Below are 16,932 nucleotides of genomic sequence, written 5' to 3' on the forward strand. Positions count from 1 at the left end.
TTTTTTAAATTCTGTTTTATGTAAAAGGTGAAATTCTTCTCCGTTTCTTTGCATTGATTAAACATAGTTGTTATTCTTTACATTTTGTTGTTTTCCTGAGACTTGTCTCTATCTGATTTCATCTCCAAGGGCTCTGAATTACCAGTTTCAGGTAGTTTTCCTAAAATTCTCTGGGATGAAATCTTGAGATTGATAATTTTGAAATAAATCAGATCTTTTCAAAGATAGAGTGAATAACTTTAATTCATTTAATTTGATAGAGTAGTGAAGGTTAATGAAACCAAACTAAAACAGAGGCTGTAAAAGTTTAAAATACACATTTTATATTATGGCAAGCATGAGGGGACTTGTTGAATTCATGAAGCAGGGAGTGTTTGACCTTGAATTGTTCAGTTTTTTAGACTGAAATCAGTTGTTCTGAGTTTGGGGTGGTTGTGGGGTGTCTGGTTCTTTTCTTCCTTTCAGTGTGACAGCTATGAAATTCGCCCTGGTAAACACCTTGGAGTGTGCATTTCTGTGGCAAACAACAGGCTTTTTGTTGGATCAATTCCGAAGAATAAGACTAAAGAAAACATTCTGGAAGAATTCAGTAAAGTCACAGGTAAAACAAAAATGTATTTAGAAATTAGTTTTGGGAAATCTGTGGTATACTATAAGTGCAAAAAAAAGGAGGTGTATCTTAATCTAAGAATTCACGTATCTACTGAGTGTCTAAATTTCCTCCTGTTTTTTAGTGGTTTGGACTAAATAACTTCTCTTCTAGCCTCAAGTTCTTGGAGTGTCCTCTTCGCTTCTTTTCCTTAATTGAACCATAACTTTTGACACAACCTTTGCCCTGTAGCTCTCAAGTGAAGGCTTTCCCCGCCATCTGGTATTCAGTGTACTGTAAGGCCAAGGGGATGAGAGTGCTTCTCTTCCTCTTCCTTCTTCCTCTTACCTTGTCTGTTTCAGATTTTTCCACATTTCCAATCCGTGGAATTGATTTGAGAAGAAAATTTTAGATCACAGATATATATATATACACACACACTTATATGTAACAAAATTTAGCAGAATCACATTTTCACTTAGCAAATATGATTTAATCATACATTTCCTATTCCATTTCATTTTTTAAAATGCTGAGGGAGATCCACTAATGGTAGCTGCATTGTAAAAGACAACTTTTAGACCATTGCTTCTTCATCCCGTGCAAAAACCACTATTTCTTTACATTTTTGTTGTCCAAACATACTACAGATAAACAAACCTTTCCCCTTCCTTCAAGCTGTTATCTGTTACTCTTCTGGTTTCAGTCTTGTGTTAATTGAAGATTGCTTCTGGCTCATAGTCTTTCTCTTCTGTCCTGAATTAACTTACTGTTAGTACTTTCAACATGTATGTGGATGAATCATTCAATACCGTAATCTCCTAGTTTTAATGACTGCCACATCTCTGATCCTTTACTTCCGCTCTACCACATCCAAATCACATTCTGGATATTGCTGCTAGAAGTAAAATCTAACTACTCTTAAGGATTTGGATAATATGTGGAAAGGTGAGGGTACAGGACTAAGATCAGAGGTACATTTTAACCAGTTACTTATTTATTACTTGGTAAAAATAGTAACTTTTTAAAACTTAAGATTCAAGGATTATTTTTGGTTATGATTAGTTGTTGAGTGTTCTCTTGGATTTATATTTGGTTTTTAAGTTCTTTGGTAGTATTTTCATAAGTTTTATTAAGGTCATGTTATGTCAAACACTCTTTAAAAACATTGTAAAATAGAATGTTATATGTCAGAATACAACAGTTGGACTTACTATGACTGTACTTTCAGGGCCCCTAAAATCAAAAGGAACATAACATATTGTCCATAGCTCCATATCTGATAATTCTGATTTAGTTGTCTAGCTAGATAATCAACAGATCATTATGAGGCTTCTTCAGGTACTTTTTGCTCTTCGGCAAGTGGATTTAGGTCTGCCTAATCACTCAATGTGTGGTGGATGCTTTTGGCTTATATATCTGGCTGTTGGTTTAACAGAGGGTTTGGTGGACGTTATTCTCTATCATCAACCCGATGACAAAAAGAAGAATCGGGGGTTCTGCTTCCTTGAGTATGAGGATCACAAGTCAGCAGCACAAGCCAGACGCCGGCTGATGAGTGGAAAAGTGAAAGTATGGGGAAATGTAGTTACGGTTGAATGGGCTGACCCTGTGGAGGAACCAGATCCAGAAGTCATGGCTAAGGTAAATGCAGTATCTTGTGTTGGGGGTGCGGTTCTCATTTACTTTCTGTACTTAGAATATAAGCTTGAATATCTCAAATTTTACAGTAAATACAAATTGTAGCTCTTGATCTTAACGGTTTAAGCAAAAACCTGCTTTAGCACCAATTTAACAGCCTATTTTGGTATCCAGGAATTTCCATTAATCATTTCTTTTTCTGCAGATAAATGTGTAAAAAGAACTGAAATTAAATCCCTTCAATTAGGTGTTTCTATGCCTACTGAGAGTTTGATTAGTGCTTGGCACTATCAAAGATACAAAGATAGAAATGTTAAGAAAAAAATGTCTTACGGAATAAAGAGAAGTAATGTTTTGGAGATTATGAATTATAATTTTCACTGACCATACTATGACTTTTATTACATGGCCATGAATTATATTTTATTTAGAGTTAGTGTCTTTTTCCTTTTTTAATGGATCAAGTTTCCTTATAGTATTATCTCCATGAAGAAAGGTGAAGGGTTATCATGTTTGCTCTTAGTGGCAAAATATGCATGGCAAGGCCTGTAGTGGACTTTCTTCCTAAGCCCTGTACTTTAATTGCCAGGATCTTGGCCTGGTAAAGGATGGTTCCGTGAGTCCTGGTTATCAGGCTTTCTTCTGGGTGACTCCTGGGGTTGAAGGGACATATCTGAGTTGTATCTCTGTTCGCTTTTAGTGAATTTTTGATTATTTTGGTGTATGTCTCTTGACCTCTTGGGGGCAGCAACTCTGTGGATGGCCATAAATGAATGGTTTGGTTATTCTGGACTGAAAAGTCTTTTCTGCAAGCTTCTTCAGAATCTGAGGTGACAGTCCTCACTGTTGATTAATTTGGAGGAGGGACCTGGTTTATACTAACATGATAAAAGCTTTTGTAAGCAAAAACATTTTTGGATTATGCAAAGATCCACTGAGAATGAACCAGAGAGACTCAGATGTGTTGCACACTTTTTCTATGTTCCTGGAAGTAGATAGGAGTCAAGGGAAGGGGCTGGAAATCTAAAGAGCCCTGATTATTTTTGTTTATTACTAGCTTGATTTTAATTCCACTTGTTTCTTCTAATACAGTTGTGACTTTGAGCAAACTACTGAATTTGGATGTTGTCTGTTTTATTGGAGTTGGATAAATCTCTTTACAAGATCTCTTACAGCTTTGAATCTATCTTGTAGAAACTGACTATAGCCTGTATTGCATTTTCTAAGATATTTAAAAAATAGTATTATAGATTGAGGGGGCAGTTTTTATTTTATATTAGATTGTAGTTGAGTTACAATGTTGTGTTAGTTTCAGCTGTATATACAGTTGTCTTTCTTTTTCCTATTGAGTGCTTTAAACATTATTTCAACTAGTAATTTTTATATAGGATACTTTGGTTTCATCTCAGAAAAGAAAAAAGATCTATGTTGAGTTTCGAAAAAGAAGGTAAATAAAGTAATGGAGGCCTGTCTGATGTAGAATTAGACATCAATATGACAACATTTAGAAAATTAAAGGGGTTAAAGATAGAGGTGGAAGATTTTTCCCCCCCTGGGATTTGTGTCTTCCCCAAATCCTCTTTACTTAGCCCTTTATCTAAGGCAACAATTTGTTTGATAGATACGTTAATTTTTTTGTCTAAATAAGTGATGTATTTCCTTAGTCCACAAGTCAAAATTATACCGAAAAGTATAGCCAAGGAATTCCCATTCCTGCCTCTAGCTCCAGCTACTGTTTCCTCCTTGTCCCTTGTAGATATCCAGTGTTAGTGGTATCTGGTTTATCCTTGTAGTGCTTAGCAAGCAAACATAATTATATATTCTTTCCTTCCCTACTTCTTACACAAATGGTTACTGGTAGCTATATTAATGAATTATGTTTGTTTTATTCACTGTCATATTTCATCTCATCTCGTATTTCAGCTCTAAGGAAGTATGCCATTATTTTATGTATCGCTAAGAAATAGTAAAATGCTGCCAATTAAACTATGACAAGTGCTTGTCTGTCACATTGACTTGAATTGAATCCCTGTTTTGGAGGTATAAAATGGGGGAAAAAATCTTAACAGTGTATCCTCACATTTTGTTTTTTTAATACCAGCTCTTAATTTCTTAGGACTATGTACTTTTCCATTCTGTAGGTGTACCATAGTACATTCAACTAGCTGGACATTGGGTGTTTCTAATCTTTTGTTGTTATAATACTGTAATGAGTAAGCTTATATCATTTCAGTTAATATAAGTACAGACATATCTGTAGGATAGATTTGTGGGTCAAAGGGTAAATGCATCTGTAATTATTAAGATACTGGCCATATTTTCTGTAGGAGGTGCACTTGTATCCTGCTCTCCACAGGCAGAATACAGCAGGATGTTCCTATCCTTGTTAAAAGAGGATAAGCTCAAACTTGGTTTTGCCAAATCTCGCAACAAGTGGTATCTCATAGCTGTTTTATGATTTGTTTCTCTTTACTGTACATGCTTGAATTTACATTTCTCATGCATTTAAGGGCTATTTTATGTTTCTTTGTATGAACTGTATATTCATGAATTTTGCCTATCTTTCCATTCATTTGTTTTTCTGTTGATCTTTTTCTTTTATTTTGTAGAGTTTTGATATAAAAAGACAGGCTACTGTCTTTTTTGTGATGCTTTTTTTTTTAAATTATGGTATTTTCTACCATATGGAAATCTTTTTTTTCAGTAGTTGAATTTTTCAGTCCTTCATGTAGATTTTAAATTAACAAAGGCTTCTCCAGTGTAGTGTTACATAATTATTATCTTATTTTCTTCTAATACTTTAAACATCCCCCTCCTTTTAAATTTTCTGTCTATTTGGACTTTATCCTAGTATATAGTGTGGGGTGTGAGTCCACTTTTCATTGTTATTCAGATCAGCACTGCGCTGATTAAATGATTTAAGCAATGAATTGATAGTTTGTTTTATCTAGTAGGACTAGTCTCTAAATTTTGTTCTTATTTTTTCCCTGGCTACTCTTGCTTGTTTATTTTTTCATATGAACTTTAGAATCATGAGCTCATCCAGTCCTTGGGTGGGGAAGGAGGGACAGAAAAACTTGTTTTGAGGGGGATTTATGAACTGTGTGGACTTCCCTGTTGGCTCAGATGGTAAAGCAAGTGTCTGTCTACAATGTGAGAGACCTGGGTTCGATCCCTAGGTTGGGAAGATTCCCTGGAGAAGGAAATGGCAACCCACTCCAGTACTCTTGCCTTGAAAATCCCATGGACTGAGGAACTTGGTACAGGCTACTATCCATGGGGTTGCAAAGAGGCGGGCACGACTGAGCGACTTCACTTCACTATGAACTATGTTGGACTTGCCAGGTGGCTCAGAGGTAAAGAATCCACCTGCCCGTGCAGGAGACCTGGGTTCGATCCCTGGGTCAGGAGTATCCCTTGGAGAAGGAAATGGCAACCCACTCCAGTCTTCTTGCCTGGGAAATCCCATGGACAGGGGAACCTGGTGGGCTTCAGTCCACAGGATCACAAGAGTTGGACAAGACTTAACAGCTAAACAACAACAAAGGGACCCTATTAAATTAGTAAAGTAACTTAGTAATAATTTTATTTTGGTCCCTTGAAAGTCCTGTTCACAGTATTAAGCACTGTAGTGACATGGCAGGAAAAGAAACCGATAATTTATATAAATTGGTAACAGTTATTTTCTCAGTTTTCATACCTTCTGTTATAGCACCTTTAGCACTTAATTGTTTTTGAGAAAAATGCCTATGCCATGAAAATAGGAAGAAATACTTTAATATAGGACTTCAGCTAAAATTAAGTAGCCAATGCCAGTTTTGTATGTTTTTTATATTAGGTGAAAGTTTTATTTGTGAGAAACTTGGCTACTACAGTGACAGAAGAAATATTGGAAAAGTCATTTTCTGAATTTGGAAAACTTGAAAGAGTGAAGAAGTTGAAAGATTATGCATTTGTTCATTTCGAAGACAGAGGAGCAGCTGTTAAGGTAGAAATTTTGATATTTTGTTTCTTGATACGTGAATTTTGTTGTTGAAACTTGCTAAAACACATAAAGTGACTTTATAAACAAATGAAATTGGTTTTCAGCTTTTACCGAACTCTGGAGCTTTCTTTTAATAATCTCTGTGAAGTGGTAGTAATGTAACAGGTAAGACTGTATTTCAAAGCCTGATTATTACTAACTGAGTTTGTGACCTCAGGCAAGTTACTTTTAATCTCTGTATTATTTTGTAAGCCTAAGCTTTGATAGCATGATACCTTGAAAATGTTACAAGGAATAGTAATTAGCTTCCATAAATACCAAAATGATAGTGAATACATTGTAACTACTTTAGTTCCTTGTTTAAGAACCTGTGAATGGAGCTAAGTCCGTACATGGCTCCATATCTAGTACAGTGTAATTCAGTAGGTGTGTTCTGAGGGAATGGTTAGTTAGTTTTCCATAGTCTTGCCTTTCTCTGGTCATTTTAGAATCCTCATAGTATTTTTTTTTTTTTTTGCCAGTTTCAGTAGTTATTAGAAATATTTCTTGCATATAATAGTTAATTTGCTGCTGATGATAGTATTTGAAAAGTATGAAAAACAATATTTTCATATAGCGTCTAGAACGTATAACCTGAGTACTCTGCTGCTTTCCGTTGATCAATACCATTTTTCCATTGATCAATACCATTTTTAATGGCTGAAATTTTCAGTTTCTTCCTCTTGTCCCTCTCTCCCTTCTGAAGAAAAGGTTGGGGGAGGGGCTGACAAAAGAAAAGACAGGGCCAAAATACAAGATTTTTTATATAATTGGGGAGATAGATCGAAAACCCTTGGTGACATCAGGCCTGGTTCTTTTTTTGCGTGTTTTGTCAGAAAAGTGGCCCCACCCTCTAATTAGGGCAGTTTTTGTTTCCTGACCAGGGTACTGCTTTAAAATGTGCCTTATAGAATCTTTGACTAGTAGAATTTATTGGTTTGCTTTTTGATGGAAGCTAATTACTGAGACAGTATTGCTTATAAAATTCATAGCTTAGTACAGAACTTGTTTGGCTTCTGAATTGCGAGTGATAGGAAGGACAGATAACTAATAAATTTATACTTTTCTAAATATTTGTTTTGATTTACTTGGTATTAAATAAACTGATTGTTCATAATTGAAAATAATTTTCAGGGGTGGTTTGCCAAAGTGATTTCTGAAATTGTAAGATTTCAAGCTCAGAAGATGGCCAGAGGAAAGAGTATAGACAGATGCTCTGTTCTTTTGTTTATGCCAGGAAGCTTTTACAGATTCATTTAGTTGCTTTAGTTGAAGCAGCCAAAAGCTTAGGTGGTAAAGGGGAAAAAAGTCGGTAAGAGGAAGATACGGATTTAATCTTTTGTCTGGATACTTGTAAATCACTAAAATGTTCTTTACGGTTAGAGCATTTCATTATGTATGTCCAGAGAGGGAAAGGTTGTATTGGGAAACAGAAAAACTGGTGAGGAGGTGATACTTGGTTACCGAGTTACCTGAACCTTGAAGTATGGCAGAAGTTATTAGGTGGAATGATATAAATAAAAAACTAGAGCCCGGAATACTTTTGATTACTGCTTTCCAGATGAGTACTTGAGTTTTAATTAGTTCAAGCCTTTGCTGGGTTCTGTGCTTTTAACCATTCAGGTAAAGTATATACCAGGTTAAACGTTGGGATGGGGAAGATGCTTTTTTTCCTTTTTTTGGTGAGTATCTTGTTGAATGTCACCGATAGTCTCATTTATATTACAGATTCTTGACATTTTTATGAAAGAACAGTTTAAGACCTACAGCCTGAATGCCATGTTTGTTTAAAAATTTTAATCCTGAAAAGATTGTTAATACTGGCATGTCCTCCAAATGAGAATTTGCTGTTTGTTTTGGCCTTAGCTTGGAGGAATTAGTTACTTGCAATTAAGGAGCAGCAACAAGCAGCTCTCTGCTTTATCTTTTTAAATATAATAATAGGATATCAGTTTTATTCTCTGTAACTTACACATAAAGTAAGGTTGAGGGGAATAAGTATTTTGTGTATTTTTAAAAATTTGGTGGCTATATTCTTCTTGGAAATTAAAACAGTTGTGAATTAAATTGTTTATCAGGTGTATTAAATGGTACAGACAATGTTATATTTAAGGTACTGTTACTTGTAAAATAAATTTGTTTCTAATTTTGCATAGGCCATGGATGAAATGAATGGCAAAGAAATAGAAGGAGAAGAAATTGAAATAGTCTTAGCCAAGCCACCAGACAAGAAAAGGAAAGAGCGCCAAGCAGCTAGACAGGCCTCCAGGAGTACTGCGTGAGTCTGCATTTAGTAAATATATCAGAGATCCGGTAGTTTAAAAAGTTAAGAAGAATCTTGAAGCAAACTAACTTGTTTTTTCTTTTCTCCCTTCCCTCCGTTGCTAGGTATGAAGATTATTACTATCACCCTCCTCCGCGCATGCCACCTCCAATTAGAGGTCGGGGTCGTGGTGGGGGGAGAGGTGGATATGGCTACCCTCCAGATTACTATGGCTATGAAGATTACTATGATGATTACTATGGTTATGATTATCACGACTATCGTGGAGGCTATGAAGATCCCTACTACGGCTATGATGATGGCTATGCAGTAAGAGGAAGAGGAGGAGGAAGGGGAGGGCGAGGTGCTCCACCACCACCAAGGGGGCGGGGAGCACCACCTCCAAGAGGTAGAGCTGGCTACTCACAGAGGGGGGCACCTTTGGGACCACCAAGAGGCTCTAGGGGTGGCAGAGGGGGTCCTGCACAACAGCAGAGAGGCCGTGGTTCCCGTGGATCTCGGGGCAACCGTGGGGGCAATGTAGGAGGCAAGAGAAAGGCAGACGGGTACAACCAACCTGACTCCAAGCGCCGTCAGACCAACAACCAACAGAACTGGGGTTCCCAACCCATCGCTCAACAGCCGCTTCAGCAAGGTGGTGACTATTCTGGTAACTATGGTTACAATAATGACAACCAGGAATTTTATCAGGATACTTATGGGCAACAGTGGAAATAGACAAGTGAGGGCTTGAAAATGATATTGACAAGATACGATTGGCTCTAGATCTACATCCTTCAAAAAAATTGGCTTATCTGTTTCATCTTTAAGTAGCAATTTGCTGCCATTTGTATTTGGCTGAAGAAATCACTATTGTGTATATACTCAAGTCTTTTTATTTTTTCCTCTTTTCATAAATGCTCTTGGACATTATTGGGCTTGCAGAGTTCCCTTATTCTGGGAGTTACAATGCTTTTATCGTTTCAGGCTTCATTTTAGCTTCAAAACAAGCTGAGCACACTGTTAAAATCATGATTTTGCAGAACCTTTGGTTTTGGACAGTTTCATTTTTTGGATTTGGGACAGCTTACATAGGGGTATGGAGTATGCTGTAAATAAAAATACAAGCTAGTGCTTTGTCTTAGTAGTTTGAAGAAATTAAAAGCAAACAAATTTAAGTTTTCTTGTATTAAAAATAACCTATGATTGTATGTTTTGCATTCCTAGAAGTAGGTCAACTGTGTTTTTAAATTGTTATAACTTCACACCTTTTTGAAACCTGCCCTACAAAATTTGTTTGGCTTAAACGTCAAAGCCGTGACAATTTGTTCTTTGATGTGATTGTATTTCCAATTTCTTGTTCATGTAAGATTTCAATAAAACTCAAAAATCTATTCAAAACATTACCTATTTCAAATTCAATTGTGTCCTAAAACATTATTTTATTCGTAATCCTTGCAAGGAATATTGTTTTCAAACTATAACTGCCTATGTGAGTGATCAAATTCATGCAAAATTTCTTGTCTATTCTAATATGTATCGTGGATACCAACTGAGGATTAGTCTAAATTCTAATATTTATTCCAAATAGTACTTCATTGATTGATGTTCTTTCATAGTAATCTAATTTGGCAATTTTATCCTTTATTTTTATAAAAACAAGCTCAGGCTTTTGAACATTCTTGCAGGCATTGGATAATTTGCATTAAATAAAATGGGGTTGGGGAAGCAGACTGCAATTTATTTTGACCCACATTCTTTCTATAAAGGATAATTTGTTGTCTGAAGACCTTATTTGCTGGAGTGAATGTACATAGCAGGAAAAAATGTTAGTACTGTGGCATCAATTGCTCTGCGGACTAAACTTCATGTAAACTTTAAGTATACATGATTGTGACTACCACTTCAGTTGCTAATTAGGAATATAATTTCCTATTACTATGTAAATTTGCTTTGAGAAACACTCAGGCCTTGTAAGAGAGGCTTACAAATATCCAGTAGTCCTACTTCTGACTTCCTATTAATACCTCTTATTTTTATTTATTTATTTATTTATTTTACTACTCAAATGGCTAAAAATTTTGTTGGCCAAATCATAACATCTATTTCCATTTCCTTTAGAAATTCTCCCTTTATTGTAAGAACTTTCTTTTTTTTCTTTTTGCTTGAGAATAAGAGGAACTAAAGAATCTAAACAGCGCAGAAAAGTCTGGATCACTTTCAAATAATTCAATAAAAATTTTCCCTTCCATTTTATTCTTAGGCGGATCTAAAATGTTTTTAAATTACAAAAATAAGCCATTGGAAAAGAATTAAAATGGGCACACCTTTATTTTGTGTTTTGTTCCTGTTTGGTGTCTTTTAGGAGTGGTATTAGATTTCAAAATTATAAGCTATCTAATTCCTTGAGAGCTCAGTCAGAGCATATTTTGGTTTTCATGACTTCTCTTTTGACTTTGAGGAGAAAAATGAGTATTTGCTGATGAAAGTCAGTATATCATTTCTTTTAAAAAATACACTTATTACACAGTTCAGTAAGTTAACAGGCCTCGTTAATATTCCTTTTATGTTTTTGGAAACCAATAGAGGAATTATATATAATTCCTGTATATAACAGATTGACGTTAACATGGGTATCTATTTGATAAAGCTTGGATCCACTTGTTTTTCTTATGCCCATGTATGCAGGTATAGACACCAAACATTCTTTAAATGCTGTCTTTTCAACTTTGAAAATACAATTTGAAGCTTTAACTATAAATTAAATTTAAGTAAAACCCATGATTTTTCTTGGAAAGAAGAGAGGCTGTAGAAATAAAATTTGAATTATTTGTATTTCTTAGATGTTACCAGCGAACAAGTTCTTATGAACAAAATTAGGAATGGGAATAGAAGTAATTCTGAAAAAGTAATTTATGAGCTTCCCCCACCCATCCTAAAATGTAAATCTGGCAAAAACATATGGATCAAACCTAGGTTCCATGTCAAAATCTTTTTCTTTAATTGCAAATTATATTTTACTCTCACCAATTAAAAATATACCTATAAAGGTATCCCTCTAATAGCACTTTATAGGTTTTTTTGTGGCTATTTTACAGACAGACAAAACTTTATAAACATTCAGCCTACCCTGGAGCTTTTCCCCTACTGATGTAAGCTATTGTAAGCTATTGCTGTAAGCAGCATTCCAAGAAAATAGATTCAGAGCTTAACTACTCACAGAAGTAAATCTAACAGTCTAATAAACAAACCTGAAAAATGTCACCTGAAGAGGCTTTTATTCTAGATTGGCATTAGGTTTTTCTTAACTAGGCGCATATTATGAGTTCTAGGAAATCTGATTTCCTACTCTACTGCCATCTTTTTTGTTCTCCCACCTAATTCATTTGTTTTTATTTCTGAGCCTGCTACAGTAACATGCGTGCTGGGAAATACTTTCACTTTATATTGAGGATGACCTCTTCTTCGTAGATACTCTCCAGAGAATGATATAAATATGCCCCCTCCCCATAGTGAAATCCTAATTTTTATTTGATCACTCATTTATAGCAGTTGCTTAAATGTACGTATTTATATGACGGTGTTTTGATTTTTTTAAAGCAAAAAAGTTTTAATTAGCCAGATTTCTAATAATTTCAAGTTTATTTGATCAATTGATGTGGAAATTGAGTTACTATGGTTCTGTAGCTAATTTTTTTTTAAAGATTTCAGCATAATTGTTTTTCAGTTTTTCTAGTTACTGGGGTTATTCTGCATAAGAAGGCCCAATGCTTTCTGTTAGATCATTTTTCTCATTTGGCTTTGAAATCTGACTTAGGTGAACCCTCTTTTTAAAAAGGTCAGCATACATCAAAATATATTTATTAAATTCCAAAAGAGAAGGGACATTAAATTCCATTCCTAGCATAAAGCCATATAATATTCTTGAAACTCATTGCATCATTTGCCTCCTGCCCATTTGGATAATCATACCTATGTTTTATTAATTGTGTATTATTTGTAAAACCAAACCCTTCCAGTAAATACTTGCTATAAGGCTATCAATTATCAATTTAAAAGACTTCTAAATATGTTAGTTTACCATCTTGATTTTTCCAAAGAGATTTTATTATACTGAACTATCCAGTTTTCTTAAAACCAACCGGAGTATGTAGAAGAATTGTTAATGTTAGTGTTGTCCTTTATTATGTGAAGCCTCTTAAGTGAGCGTCTAAGAAAAAGCCTTATAGAAAGAGTGCACTGGATTTATAAGTGTGTTTATGTTTTTCTAAGAATGGGAGCTTCTGTTAACTTAGTTGTTCTGAGTAAGACCATGGATTTGGGTGACTGACTAGAGAATCCAGAATGACAAGTTCATTGACCAGGCATTTTTAGTTTTGCATTAGAAGTTTGTTGGTTAGTTTTTATTTTTGAAATGCAAATACTGAGCTTTAAAAATATTGTTTATTTAATGTATTGGTCAGTAATTTAAATATTTAATTGGGAGTGATCATTATTAATCATTTTAGGAAAGTTTTTTTTTCTTTCACCTATATACACGTATATATATTTTTTAATTTAGAGGTTACCAGAAGCTCTGGGTTTTTTGTTTTGTTTTGTTTCTGTTTTTTAATCATTTTCAGATGTTATCCAGAAATCTGCAAGTGTACTTTTCCTGTTTTAACTCCTTCCTTTTATCACCTGACTATCAGGGAAGCGAGGTTGAGGCTGCCCTGACCTGACATGTCATGATGTCGACTTGCTAGGTGGGGTTCGCTGGGGACGATAACCAGTGGAATTGTTGGTAAGAACTTTTTTTTCCTATTTTTTTTTTTTTTTAATCAGTAGTGGGGCATTAAGTGTGGGAGAATGCCCATGTTCTATAAGTGGGCATTTATGTCAGCCTTGTAGAAGAATAAGACTTTAACACAAGATAATTCTGTTCATAGTAGGAACATATAAACAAAAAAAGTATTTCATACCCTTTATTCTCAAATTCTTAGATTAACAGGAAAGGCCTGCAAGTTTGAAGTAAGTAATGAAATACTCAGGGTATATTATAAGTGGTCACGATAGACTAAATCTCTTGGAGAAACAGTAAATTTGCTTTATTTTATGTGATTTTTAATCCCTCTAATATCTTTAGTATATTTACATTTTATTGGATAGATTAGCATATAATACATCTTAAAAGTTTTAGCAGTTTGACAAGAGTGGGCTCAGTTTACAGATGCATTTGATAGGATGACTTTAGGTCAAGAGGAAATTATGTAGCTGAAATATTAGGACCTTTTTATATAGGAGAAACAGAAATCTAAGTCTGTCAACTTGTATTTTGTCTAAACCCCAGGAGAGCTGATGAGATAAGTAGATACTGATAGAATTAGTCAATTTTTAGGTCATTACTGAAGAGCAAAATCTCATACTCAGGGGATTCCATGATGGTACAGTATAAGTTGAGGGAATTAATAATTAGGCATTTCTGATTACCACATAAAAAATAATTGTAAGCACTGGTTAAAAGTAATTATGAATTTTTATATCTAGAACCTCCTCAGTATTCTTATGCCTTCTTTGTTGGTTGGGTATATCAGTCTAGAAAGACTCTCCTAGGTAATAAACATGGACTAGTCAGTGTCATGAATATTAACCTGTATCTGTGAGCTTGCTGTAGACCAGAGGTATATGACCGCCATGAGATTATACTGTAAGAACTTCAGTGACTGCATCATTGTATTAAATGTTTCTCTTCTGACACATTTTATGCATGTATCAGTGACAGAACAGATTGGAGTGTAGAACTTTTAGATTGTACTTACTAATGTATCATCCTAGGGAAGTTTTATAATTAGCAATAGGAACACTCTAGGAGTGCTGAAAGTTCATGTAAGTTAAGGAAAATGCAGTGCAAACTTGTTGGCTTTTATACACTAACAGTAAAATACATTTCATGGGACTGAAAAGAAGGAGGCATTATGGGGGGAAACTTAAATTTCTCAAGTATAAAAAAGGGCTTTCAGTTTCTGTAGTGACTTTGTCAGGATCCCATTGCTTATCTTGATGTCTCATTTTTGATGGCTGGACAAAGGCGACTTCTCTAGCCTGTTTAGTAACATAGATAGAAATGTACTTCAATGAGTTCTGTTATGATGTTTAGTATGTTATAAGGCTATTTCTATAATTGAGTTGAAAGCTCCTGCAAACATTACATTGCTGATAGCATACAGTAATATGAGAATATTGAAATAGGTACATAGTTTAATAAAAATCATGCTTTTGGTACAGTGTTCAGGTACTATAACTGTGTTGGAATATTTGTACAATGTTAAATATTTTTAATAAAATCTAACATGTTCAAAGTGTTGTGTTGGTGATTTTGGGTGGGGTGCGGTGGGTTCAATTGTGCAACAAAGATTCAGTAGTACTGTAATGGAGACTTTTGTAGTCAAATGGAGTTCTTTTCCTCACGTTTAGTACTAGATATTGGGCACCTGTCCACGTGAAGGTAGTGAAGGATTGGGATAGTACAAATAAAAGTACTGAATTCCAGTGGCTTATTACAGTATCAGGAAGTAGCTTTACTTGGGTTAGAACTGGGTTTCCTGGTGTCAGATGGAATTGTTGTCTTTGGCATAACAGGCTACCTATAAAGCTTCTATGATGAAATTCTGGCATATTCACATTGGAAATGATCCTGGAAAACGTACAGAGGTGAGCAAAGGGAAACACTTGTACAGTGCTCTGAGTAAGCATTTTATTCTCCAGTGTCCTTGACCCCTTGACATGGCATGTCTGCAAGTGAAGGGAAGGTGAGGGGATATTTGAGGAAGGCTATGTTGGAGGGTTTAGGTGCACCACTGGGGAATGTCTCTAGTGTATACGAAACATATCAAGAGCTATTTCTTAAACTTGATAAGGGTTTCTATTGTACTGATCCCATTCTCTTGAAGATAGCCCCAATCTAGTCATTTTTCTTGTGACTTGTCTTCCTTGAAGGCATACTTAATTCTTTACTAGTCAAAAAGGTAGAAGTTCCGCAAGTAAGAGTGGAAATTTGCTTGAAATAAAAGTTCGTTCCTCTGAATACTGTACTGTTAATAACAGGGTTTAGAAGGGAAGTGACCTGATATGTAAACAAATCAAGTAAGAAACCATTCAGAGGAGTAGTAATACATTCTACCCTCTTTTAATGAAGATTGTTAAATAAACATGAGCTACGGGCAAGAAGTAATGTACCCTGTTTCAAGAAAGACAGTTCTTTGGTCAGTATTTTCCAGGAAGATTTTACTGTCTTTGATTTCTCCCAAATCAAAAAACCACTGAGACAGTAAGGAATATTGTGACAGCAAAAGTATCTAAACTTGGGCACCTTTAAGTGTTGGCAGAGCTGGGGCTGGGGGGTGGCTTGGGGTGGGGGTGATGCAGCTCACTGGTTTGTGGTGTATTTTTTCCAGGAATAAAAAGGTGGTTTGACGATCATTTTAAGCTTAGACTCTATTGGTGTCTTTTTTCTCTACCTAAAGCCCTGAATTTACTAGTTTATTTTTAGAAATAAGATTTTTATTAAGTATTTTCTTGTGGGGTATATTTTATTCACATAGGGGAATATCTTCCTATTGATGTGAAAGAAATCCCAGTTCTTTTTTGACTTGGAAATTATGACTGAAATCCCAGTCTTGCATTGGCAGGCGTATTCTTTACCAGCTAAGCCACAAGGGAAGCCCCCCAAACACTTTAAATACACTGCTGCATGGGTGCTAAGCAGGTTCAGTCATGTCCAGTTCTTCGCAACCCTATGAACCGTAGCCCTCCAGGCTCCTCTGTCCACGGGGACTGTCCAGACTAGAATACTGGAGTGGGTTAGCCCTTCTTCAGGAGATCTTTCCGACCCAGAGATCCAACCTGAGTCTCTCAGGGCTCCTGTGTTGGCAAGGAGATTCTTTACCACTGGAGTCTGCCTAGAAAACTCCCATATTTTACTCACATAAGGGAATATCTTCCTATTGATGTGAAAGAAATCACAGTGCTATTTATTTAGACTTGGAATTTATGACTGAAATCACAATCATTTATAGACATTTCCTCAAAAAACTTACAAGCAGGACTACTGTTCTGTTCCGTTACTAAAATCCCCCAAGGGTAAATTTTAGGCCTAGCTGTCCATTTTTTAAGAGGACAAGAGGTTAAATTAGTCATAAAGTTGTACAACTTGATTGTGCCTTTTAAAATAACGTGAGGTTTGATGACTTAAAAATTTTCTCTACAGGATTAAAGATGAGGATGAGTAGTTCAGTAACATTGGTAAAAGCTCTGCCTTAGACATGTAGAGAGAAAGATACTTCCTTCAGTAGGAAAATACTGCATTATTAAAGGTCTCATATACTGAGCAATTTTTAGTCGAATTGGCAACAGATATTCCTGTGTGCATGTTCTTGG

At 35.3% G+C, this 16,932-nt stretch overlaps 1 protein-coding gene across 3 annotated transcripts in view; it reads left to right on the forward strand.

Annotated features, from left to right (window-relative positions):
• Positions 1 to 9,904, forward strand: part of HNRNPR (heterogeneous nuclear ribonucleoprotein R) — a 33,311-nt gene extending 23,407 nt beyond the window's left edge. For 2 of the 3 annotated variants that reach the window (XM_068967182.1, XM_068967180.1), the window contains 5 exons: positions 466 to 600; positions 2,018 to 2,233; positions 6,069 to 6,218; positions 8,411 to 8,532; positions 8,643 to 9,904. In XM_068967182.1, coding sequence (XP_068823283.1) covers positions 466 to 600; positions 2,018 to 2,233; positions 6,069 to 6,218; positions 8,411 to 8,532; positions 8,643 to 9,255 — 1,236 coding nt within the window. In that variant the 3' untranslated portion in view covers positions 9,256 to 9,904. Of the gene's footprint in view, positions 1 to 465; positions 602 to 2,017; positions 2,234 to 6,068; positions 6,219 to 8,410; positions 8,533 to 8,642 lie in introns of all 3 variants that reach the window. The other variant, XM_068967181.1, reaches the window with a different exon arrangement.
• Positions 9,905 to 16,932: the final 7,028 nt, after the last annotated feature.

This window comes from Capricornis sumatraensis, chromosome 3, assembly GCF_032405125.1.
Source record: "Capricornis sumatraensis isolate serow.1 chromosome 3, serow.2, whole genome shotgun sequence".
NCBI classification, from domain to species: domain Eukaryota; kingdom Metazoa; phylum Chordata; class Mammalia; order Artiodactyla; family Bovidae; genus Capricornis; species Capricornis sumatraensis.